The 11445-nt window shown below is 37.4% G+C and overlaps 1 protein-coding gene and 1 pseudogene across 1 annotated transcript; both read left to right on the forward strand.

Annotated features, from left to right (window-relative positions):
* Nucleotides 1-221: 221 nt before the first annotated feature.
* Nucleotides 222-7731, forward strand: LOC115979833 (calcium-transporting ATPase 2, plasma membrane-type-like). The gene is made up of 7 exons (XM_031101890.1): nt 222-883; nt 3969-4023; nt 4097-6045; nt 6154-6312; nt 6401-6572; nt 6685-6983; nt 7486-7731. The coding sequence occupies exons 1-7, from the start codon at nt 710-712 to the stop codon at nt 7723-7725; spliced, it is 3048 nt and encodes a 1015-aa protein (XP_030957750.1). The 5' UTR covers nt 222-709; the 3' UTR covers nt 7726-7731.
* Nucleotides 7732-7737: 6 nt separating this feature from the next.
* LOC115979834 lies at nt 7738-9375 on the forward strand (annotated as a pseudogene).
* The last annotated feature ends 2070 nt before the right edge of the window (nt 9376-11445 follow it).

The raw sequence follows: 11445 nt of genomic DNA on the forward strand, positions 1-11445 counted from the left end.
TTTCCTTGGTCCTTTGGTGTTATGAGTACGTGGCACCAGTCGCCTCATTCATTGTTACACGTTCCCAAAACGCGTAACCCAAGTGTCCTCAAAAAAAAAAAAAAAAAAAACGCGTAACCCAAGTAACCAAACAAAAAAGAAAAAGAAAAAGAAAAACGTGCAACTGTTCTAATTAAAATTTTTTATTTTTAAATTATTACATTAATTTAATCCAATTGCTGGTGACGAGCACCTAAACAAAGTTAAAGACTTCCAACGTCCTTAATGGTAGTTATTTTTGTTTTGGACTCCGTCTTTCACTCGACTCCAAGAGATTAGGAAGTAGCAGACCCAGCCAGTTCAGTTACACCAATTCAGTATTAACCTCTTTAAGTAGTGCATCAATTCTCGGATCATCTTCTTCCTTCACCTCTCAATCTCCGAAAAATTTCCTGTTCCATTTACTATTTCCAATTCCAAATAATCAGAAGCAAAAAAATGAAATTACCCAGAAAGCACCTAACCCACCAACAAAGTCTGTGTGAAAGTCTTCTCAAAAAAAAAAAAAAAGTGGGTGTGAAAGAAATTTCTCTGAAAAGAGAAAGGCTGCTTTTTCTTCGAACTTGCCGCCTTAGAGGCTGCTTTTCTTGCAGCTTTGACAAGTTGTGCTTCCTATATATGAGGCGAGGCATATTTGAGAGAGTTTTAGTCGCGATTTTAGAAGGTGAAAATGGAGAGCTATATTTTGAAAGACTATGAAGTGAAACCGAAGCACTCGTCTGAAGAGGCGCTTCAGAAATGGAGGAAGCTGTGTGGATTTGTGAAAAACCCGAAGCGGAGGTTTCGTTTTACGGCCAATCTCTCGAAGCGATACGAAGCTCAGGCTATGCGCCGTACCAACCAGGTCTCACCTCTTTCTCTCATTTTATTTATTATTTATTTATTTCATTCAACCAATAAATAAAAAATCCACAATGTCCAAATTAAAAGCTTACAGAAATAGAAATATACGTCACATATAACCAAAGAAATTCAATCTTCTTCTTGAAATAAAACCTCCATAGTTTCTACCTAAATCTCTTCATTCACACAATGAATAAAGCTGAAATTTGAAATTTGAATATCTGGTGTTTGACACGTGGCAACACATAAAATTGCAGCCTTTGGTGCCGTATATTATTAGAAAGAGAACAGCATTTTCGCAATAAATTTTATGTGTTGAGTTGTTACATATTGTTATTGATAAGATAAACAAATAATTTCAATGATAAATTCAAATTAGAACTAATAACATTTAAAAAAAAATTAAAACGAATAAGCACCTATAATTTGCCCAATTAATTAAATGAATTTTTCGAAGTTGAATTTTAAATCTCAAAATTGCTCTGATTGATTCCCCCACGTGACTGCTCTCGTTTTTGAAGCCCAACTTACTCTTTTCAATTTTATAATTTCTTTGTCTTCTTTTTCTTTGGCGTTTACAAACCAAACACCTTGAATTGAACCAATTTATTTTTTTCCTTCCAAGAGCAGCAATAGAAAATTCATTACGCAACCTTTGCTTTGTCACAATAGTTTGACCCTCATTCTGCTTTGACTAGTCTCCGTCCGAGGTTGCCAATCTTCATCTCTAGTCTATTAAAACTAGGAGAATGTTAACCAGCCCCTAGAGATGTTAACCAGCAGGTCCAGCACAGCTAGGTGCTGGTTAAGGGCAGAAAAGACAAAAAAAATTTGTCTAAAACCGTCAGAAAAAATTCAAACAGTACTTACAAAACTGAAAAATTGACATAAATGGAAAAAAAGACAAAAAAATATGTCAGAAAAAAAGTAAAAAAATTTGTGCTTAACGGGCACCGGTCCGGTGCCCGTTAACCCTTAAAACTAATTATCCCAATCTTCTTTTCTAGCTAAAATGATACCTCCTTCTTTATTCTTTCGTAAAAGCAAGGTAGATGGCGGGATTGTAAGTTCAAGACTCACTAGTTGAGTGTGTAAATTCAAGACTCTCAAGATGCGTTGCTTGTATAAATTACCAATTAATTTTTTTCGAATGCCGTCCATAAAGAGGATCGCATGCTTCTTAGCTGTATTTGTATACCTTTTTCTCTTTCTCCGCATGTATTAAAATACTTTTAATATTTAAATATATATATATATATATATATATTTGATTAGCAATTATGGCCAACAGCAGCCGTTGCACAAATTTACAGTCGTAAAAAAATTTAATATGCATAATTAATTTTAAACTAACTTATTTGGTCTATTCTACAGAGAAATATTGAACACGCTAACTTAAAACATGATCATCTTATTTCTCAAAAAAAAAAAAAAAAAAAAAAAAACATGATCATCTTTTTAATCTGTGGTGAGAAAACTAGCCACCTTTTGGACAATTTTAAGTGTTGTTTGTACCGACATGCAAGTTTGGCTTCGGTTTTTTTTTTTTTAAAGAAAATTTGTATCTATTTAGCAACCTTGGGGGCAATTAGGCCAATAGATCTATTATTATTATCTATATCTATATTCTGTATATTACTATGCTTCTGTTGAATCACATTAGCAGTAACATCATTCACTTGTTTTCTACTTCTTATTTTCTTTTTCTAAACTCTTATTTTCCCAATTCAAAAAAAAAAAAAAAAAAAAATCTTCTTTTTCCTATTAGTCCACATTTAATATTTCACTTTCTTTAACTTTTCTCCTCCCTCTTTATCTCCCCCACTACTCTCTAGTTTATCTCTTTATCTCCCCATTACTCTATTTTATTGTTACACTTTATCATTTTCTCTTTCTTATATTTTGACTCTTCTTTTCTTTCGATATTATTTCTTGTATTCAATCTATATTTTCCCCACAAAAAACTTTGAGTAGTTACTCTCTGGTGGTTTTTTATTTAAATGTGTTTTGATATTGTGTGTTTTTTTTTTTTTTTGAAGTCTTCTCTCTCCCTATTATAATTTTGGTTGAATTTTCATTTGGGTTAATATTCAGTTTTTTTGTAAATAGAAATTTGAATTTATATCAAAACACAATCTATATGACTATGAATTTGAATATGCCTACTAATTTTTTGAGTTATAAATTATTAAAAAGTACATATTTATTTCTTTTGTTTCATTTTAATTTTGGTTAAGATAATATTGTAATTTTATAATAAATTTTTATTATTACGATAATCTCATTATTTGTTAAGAGATGAGAAATTTGAATAATAAATTTGAAACTTGTAAAGTTTAGTTGTATGTAAAATATAAAACACTACAATAGAAGTTAGAAAAATAAAGTTCACCATAAAAAAAAATTAATCAAACATACAAAATATATTGTTATGATATATTTGTACTTTATAGAGACAAAAAGATAAAGAATACTTGTAAAAATATTTTAAAATAAATAAATAATACTTGAAGTAATTTTATATGATTTGCTCCCATTCTTTGGCTCTTGCCATTGGCTTGTTTATCATTTCATACTTTAATCTCATAGTTTTGAACCATTTTTAATTATGTTTGGTGCTTAATAATTCCATCTGTTAGAAAAAATTCTATATAATTGTGAATAAATTTTAGCAAGCACAGTGGAAGCACAACCACATAAGAACACAAAGAGTTACTTAGAAACTCTTTCTCCTTGAAGGGAAAAATCACGGAACAAACTCCGAATAATTTCACTATATTAAATAGAGATTACAACACTTAGAGATACAATTTGAGTAAAAAAAATTCTCTTTTTCTTTTCACTCCCTACTCTCTTTCTTACCGTGTATCTCTCACAATTTTATCTTGTTCTCTGTATTTTTTTCCTTCTCTTTTGCTTGCTCTTACTCTTTTTTTTTTTTAAAGACTTTGAATACAAAATGGAAATCCAGATACCTGAATTCCTTTTGTGCAGATGGATTAAAAAAAACCGAACTGTACAGAGGTTATGATCGTAACTTGGTTAAAACTTGGGAGACTAACTACTTTTCTATTTGAGTATTGTAGGAGAAGTTAAGGGTTGCTGTTTTAGTTTCCAAAGCTGCATTTCAATTTATCCAAGGTAAGTTTCTTCAAGGTTAATGTAAATTTAGATTATATTAAAAGGTTCTCCATTCTGACTATGATGTCTGCAGGCGTGCAACCAAGTGACTACACTGTACCTGAGGAAGTTAAAGCTGCAGGTTTTGGAATTTGTGGTGAAGAATTGGGATCTATTGTTGAAGGTCATGATTTGAAGAAGCTGAAAATTCATGGTGGAGTAGCTGGTATTGCAGAAAAGCTCTCCACTTCAACCCTCAATGGGCTTACTACTGATAGTGATTTGCTGAATCGCAGACAGGAGATATTTGGAATTAATAAATTTACTGAGAGTGAAGGGCGAAGTTTCTTGGTATTTGTTTGGGAAGCCCTTCAAGACATGACTCTTATGATCCTTGGAGTATGTGCTTTTGTGTCTTTGCTCGTTGGCATAGTTATGGAAGGATGGCCAAAAGGGGCTCATGATGGCCTAGGAATAGTTGCAAGCATCTTGTTGGTTGTTTTTGTCACCGCAACAAGTGATTATCGTCAATCTTTACAATTCAAGGATTTGGACAAGGAAAAAAAGAAGATTGCTATTCAGGTTACGAGAAATGGATATAGGCAGAAGATGTCAATATATGACCTACTTCCTGGTGATATTGTACATCTTGCTATCGGTGACCAAGTCCCTGCAGATGGAGTATTTGTTTCAGGTTTTTCTGTGTTAATTGATGAATCAAGTTTAACTGGGGAGAGCGAGCCAATAATGGTGACTGCGGATAATCCTTTTCTTCTATCTGGAACTAAGGTTCAGGATGGATCATGCAAGATGATGGTTACTACTGTTGGGATGAGGACCCAATGGGGAAAATTGATGGCAACTCTTAGTGAAGGTGGAGATGATGAAACCCCATTGCAGGTAAAATTGAATGGAGTGGCAACAATCATCGGTAAGGTTGGACTTTTCTTTGCCATTGTGACTTTTGCAGTGTTGGTGCAAGGATTGATGAGCCGTAAATGGCAAGATGGAACTTACTTGAGGTGGTCTGGAGACGAAGCTTTGGAAATGTTGGAATTTTTCGCCGTTGCTGTTACAATTGTTGTTGTTGCTGTTCCAGAAGGGCTTCCATTGGCTGTAACATTGAGCCTTGCCTTTGCCATGAAAAAGATGATGAATGATAAAGCACTTGTGCGCCATTTGGCAGCATGTGAGACTATGGGATCATCCACATGTATTTGCAGCGACAAAACTGGGACACTAACTACCAACCATATGGCAGTTGTAAAATCTTGCATTTGCATGAATGTCAAGGAAGTGAACAAACCTCTTGATGCTTCCAGCTTGTGCTCCGAACTCCCAGATTCTGCCATGAAAATTCTGCTACAATCAATATTTAATAATACTGGAGGAGAAGTTGTTGTAAACAAAAGTGGCAAATCTGAGATACTGGGAACACCCACTGATACTGCTTTGTTGGAGTTTGGCTTGTCACTTGGTGGGAATTTTCATGCTGAGAGACAAGCATCTAAACTTCTTAAAGTTGAGCCGTTCAATTCTGTGAAGAAACGTATGGGGGTAGTACTGGAGCTTCCTAAAGGTGGTTTACGAGCCCACTGTAAAGGTGCTTCAGAGATAATATTGGCTGCGTGTGATAAAGTGATCAATGCAAATGGTGAGATTGTTCCCCTTGATGAAGCAACCATTAATTATCTTAACGATACAATTAATCAATTTGCTAATGAGGCACTACGAACTCTCTGCCTTGCTTATATGGAACTAGAAAATGGGTTCTCTGTTGAGAATCCCATCCCAGTTTCGGGGTATACTTGTATAGGAGTAGTGGGTATTAAAGATCCTGTACGTCCTGGTGTTAAGGAGTCTGTTGAAGTTTGCCGTTCGGCTGGAATTACTGTACGAATGGTTACAGGAGACAATATTAATACTGCAAAGGCTATAGCTAGGGAGTGTGGGATTCTCACAGATGATGGTATAGCCATTGAAGGTCCAGAATTCCGGGAGAAAAGTGAGGAGGAAATGCTCAAAATAATTCCTAAACTTCAGGTGATTTCTTCATTTGTTTTTATGGAACATCTGCAAATTGATTGGATCACTCGGTAATAAGTATGGTTTTTTCTAATTAGTAACAATAAGGTTTGACTTTATCTATAGGTGATGGCTCGATCTTCACCTCTAGACAAGCATACTCTAGTAAAGCACTTGCGTACCTCATTAGGTGAGGTTGTTGCTGTAACTGGTGATGGAACAAATGATGCCCCTGCACTTCATGAAGCCGATATTGGACTCGCAATGGGCATTGCTGGGACTGAGGTGAGTATATAACAATATTGTCTCATATTCCCATATGAAAGCATAGGCACACATTGTGAACAATTCAACTAATCTTTACTAAATTCAGGTGGCTAAAGAAAGTGCTGATGTGATAATTCTAGATGATAATTTCTCCACGATTGTGACAGTTGCCAAATGGGGACGCTCAGTTTACATAAATATTCAAAAATTTGTACAGTTCCAGCTGACTGTTAATGTGGTTGCATTGATTGTCAACTTCTCTTCAGCTTGTCTGACAGGTTAGAGCAGCCCACATGCTATTTGTTTTCATTTGGAACTTGCCTTCGTTTTATGTCAAAAAAACCATTTTCTCATTTCTGCTAATACCTTTACATAAAATTATGCATTCAGGAACTGCACCCCTCACAGCTGTTCAACTATTATGGGTCAACATGATCATGGATACATTGGGAGCACTTGCACTTGCAACTGAGCCTCCAAATGATGACCTGATGAAGCGTGCACCAATTGGAAGGAAAGGGAACTTTATCAGTAATGTCATGTGGAGGAATATCTTAGGGCAATCTTTATATCAGTTTGTGGTAATTTGGTTGCTTCAGTCAAAAGGAAAAGGGATATTCCATCTTGAAGGCCCAGATTCTGATCTGATCCTGAACACACTTATTTTCAATTCATTTGTCTTTTGTCAGGTAACTTTTTTCTGAAAGATCTACAACAATGATTTGTCATAAACCCTGTTTAATTAGTATAAAGTGATCTATGTTAATGGGAAATGATGTTATCTTTTGAAGCCTAAAACCAAAAGTTTTGCTCCATTTCCTATGATAGCAAAGTGACCTAAATAGGGTGCATATAGATTGCTAAAATAGATTTAGGTTCTGAAAACTGATCACCACACTTCTCTTTTCCACTTTATCAAATGGACTTGACAAGTTTTCCACACGTCCTGTGCAATTTAGTTCAAGACATTAATCACTGGTACTCCTCTTTTTGCATAGAGTTCCTTAGTTTGCATACTTTGCAGAGGATTTAAATTTATTGTTAAAACTTTTTGCTTAAACACGTGCATTTATCTAAATTTACTCTAGTAATTCACCGAGTCACAAAGATTAGTGAACATTGAAGTATTTTCTATTTCTTAGTTATAAGATATATTAATTAGCTTACAACAAAGTGATTTGATTCTTACAGATTTTTAATGAAGTAAGCTCACGTGAGATGGAGGAAATAGACGTTTTCAAAGGCATACTGAATAACTATGTTTTCGTGGCCGTCCTCAGTTGCACTGTAATCTTCCAAATCATAATAATTGAGTTCCTGGGAACATTTGCAAACACAACGCCTCTCACTTTTGCACAGTGGTTCCTTAGTGTATTCATTGGATTTTTGGGCATGCCAATTGCTGCTGGCTTAAAGATGATCCCTGTATGAGCCACATGTGTCAGAAACGGATGGGGGTAGTACTGGAGCGTGTGATAAGTATGGTTTTTTCTAATTAGTAACAATAAGGTTTGACTTTATCTACTGGTGATGGGTCGATCTTCTCTGTATAACTGTATTCACAACACCACGCATCTCTCACCATCTTCTCTGTACTCAACTCTCTCTCTTGCAACATAACAACCATGATACGTTTCTTCCTCTTTTTCTTCTTCTTCACCTTCTTTTCTCTCTCAACCCAACTTGACCAAAACCAAAACAACTCCTCACTCTCTCTCTCTCTCTCTTTGCCTCTTATTGCTCTTCATCTCCATCCAAACATCTCCTCATCAATTGCTCTGATCCTTTCTGTCCCAATAGGGAGCCCACCACAGACCCAACAAATGGTTTTGGACACTGGCAGCCAACTCTCATGGATTCAGTGTCACAAGTCACAACAAAAAGAAGACCCCGAAAGTTCCACCTCCTCCTCCTACGGCGTCGTTTGATCCTGCTCTTTCCTCTTCTTTCTCTGTCCTACCTTGTAACCATCCTATTTGTAAACCTCGAGTTCCCGATTTTACCCTCCCAACTTCTTGTGGGTTGTGACGACCAAAACCGTCTCTGCCACTACTCTTACTTCTACACATCTTGTCCTAGAAAAATTCACATTTCCCAGTTCCATTATTACCCCTCCTTTAACCCTAGGTTGTGCACAAGATACTAGTGAAACCAAGGGTATTTTGGGAATGAATCTGGGACGATTGTCATTTGCTTCCCAAGCTAAATTTCAAAGTTCTCATACTGTGTCCCGACCCGGACGACCCGACCTGGGTTCATACCCACCGAGTCATTTTACTTAGGTGACAACCCGAATTCTGCTGGATTTAAGTACGTTAACCTATTGACTTTCAAGCAAACTCATTGTATACCGAACCTTGATCCTCTAGCCTACACGGTGGCAATGCAAGGGATAAGAATTGGCGCAAAAAAGCTCGACATCCCTCCGTCGGTTTTTCAACCCAACCGAGGCGGGTCGGGTCAGACCATGATTGATTCCGGATCCAAATTCACTTACTTGGTGGAGGAGGCATATAATAAGGTGAGGGAGGAGATTGTGAGATTGGTGGGGCCAAGACTTAAAAAAGGTTATGTGTACGGAGGAATGGCTGACATGTGTTTTGATGGGAATGCAATTGAGATGGACGGCTGATAGGGAATATGGTGTTTGAGTTTGAAAAAGGGGTGGAGATTGTGGTGGAAAAAGAGAGGGTTTTAACTGACGTGGGACGTAGGGTCCACCGTATTGGAATTGGACGGTCTGAGAGGCTTGTGGCTGCCAGTATTATAATTGGGAACATCCATCAGCAAAAAAATCAATGGGTGGAATTTTGATCTGGCAAATCGTAGAGTTGGGTTTGGTAAGGCTGATTGTAGCAGATCAGTAGTGTAAGTGAGTGAGTAACACTATTGGAACACAATATCAGAAATGATGTCATTTCATCATTTCATGTTTTCGTACAAGCAATGAAGCAATATTGTAATCGCTGATAAAAAATAGCTGTGTTGTATTATAAATGAAGTTAAGAGCAATGTAATATGAGGATGTGAATTATGTTATCAGTTCTTTTCCCTTTTTTATGTGAGAAAGATTTCCTTGTCCCTGTGCAAAAAGCATGCATGCTTATTTTTAACAATTTAACTCGTAGTGTCCCAGAATAAACAATTTAACCAAAAAAAAAAGACAGATATCATAAAAAAAAACACCTTCATGTTCATGTTGCTCAACTCCCCTACAACTAGATTTGTTAGCTTCTTGGAAAACATGTTTTAGTGTCACCATCCATATGGTCGTGTTAGAAAGGGATCTGCAATCCAAAATCCAACTTGATTATGAGGAAAAGAAATCGTATGAGAACTTAATTAACTATAAAGGTTAAGTCATTTTGTAGTTGTATTCTGGTTATATAATATATTATAAACCCGATTTAAAACACTAGTATTACTATTTTCATGTGTGTTCTAAGGTTTAAGATTAGCAAATTCTAAAATTTTTCCCAATTTTTAGATCAAATTGATATGTTATTTAGAGGTTTCTTTGTGTTTAAAAAGGCCGTGATATTGTTAAGATGATTATATTTAAGTTTATTTCAGTTGGGTTTATTTCAGTAGTGTAAGTGAGTGAGTAACACTGTTGGAACACAATATCAGAAATGATGTCATTTCATCATTTCATGTTTTCGTACAAGCAATGAAGCAATATTGTAATTGTGGGTCCGGAAAGTTTACAATCCGGCCCAAACTCTATTTGGGCCAGGGGCCCGTGCCGAGGAGGTCTATTGCCGATGACGAATGATCAATGGCTTGGGTGTCAAGGGGAACGGCTGAGAAGCTACTCTGTCCTCGGCACTCCAGAACTTCAATGGGAGGATCAACGTCTTGGTGAAGGCTACCCCCAAACAGCCCCCTCAAGGGGATGTGAGTGGAATGGGGCCCACAGGGAAGGAAGGTGTAAAATTGGATCAAGGAAAATGCGTCCCCTCTTCAATAAATGCACCTGCCAATACCCAGAGCTGATTAATGAGAAAAGACGTTTGGACGGTGTAAACTTCGATCCACGCAACTAATAGAAAGTAAGAGGGGACGAGTGATGGGATGGATACAAAAATAAGCACCTGCCTGACCGACAAGTGGAGGGCTAGGATCAACCAAGACGGACTATATAATAAAAAGGTAGGGGCACAAATCAAGGGGCTGGGAAAAATGGCCAAAAACCAGAGCCTCCTAGCCCACCTTCAGGAGAAGGACTCCAAGGGTGAAGAAAACTTAACTTTGTATGAACACCATGAAAAACCCACCATCTGGTGACCAAGGCCTAGCCTTTCAAACCCACGCTCTACAAATGATATTGTTTGGGCCCTTTTACGTGCGACCCCCAAAGTGTTACGGTTCGTTACGAAATCGTGTCCTTACAATTGGCGCCGTTGTGGGAAAGGCTTGTGTGTTGGCATAGACGGTAGGTTGAGAGAGTTCTTTTGCCATTTTTAACAACTGATTATAGAGTTCTAGTGTAAAATAAGGTCTATACTTCTTGACTAAGGGCTACGCTTGGTAGCGTTAGTCGCATGGATAAACTCTAGGGGCTTGGCTGAGGAGCTAACTCCCCTAAAGCCAAGGTCCCACGCAAGAGGAAAACTAGGTTTTGGACAGAATCAAGGCATTGCATGGTCCTCGGACTCAGGCCTATGGGGAAACCAACTATTTGGATGAGGAAAACTAGGTTTTGGACAGAACCAAGGCATTACATGGTCCTCGGACTCAGGCCTATGGGGAAACCAATTACTTGGATGAGGAAAACTAGGTTTTGGACAGAACCAAGGCATTGCATGGTCCTCGGACTCAAGGCTATGGGGAAACCAACTACTTGGATGAGGAAAACTAGGTTTTGGACAGAACTAAGGCATTGCATGGTCCTCGGACTCAAGCCTATGGGGAAACCAACTACTTGGATGAGGAAAACTAGGTTTTGGACAGAACCAAGGCATTGCATGGTCCTCGGACTCAGCCTATGGGGAAACCAACTACTTGGATGAGGAAAACTAGGTTTTGGACAGAACAAGGCATTGCATGGTCCTCGGACTCAGCCTATGGGGAAACCAACTACTTGGATGAGGAAAACTAGGTTTTGGACAGAACCAAGCATTGCATGGTCCTCGGACTCAAGCCTATGGG

This window comes from Quercus lobata, chromosome 3 (assembly GCF_001633185.2).
Source record: "Quercus lobata isolate SW786 chromosome 3, ValleyOak3.0 Primary Assembly, whole genome shotgun sequence".
NCBI lineage: Eukaryota > Viridiplantae > Streptophyta > Magnoliopsida > Fagales > Fagaceae > Quercus > Quercus lobata.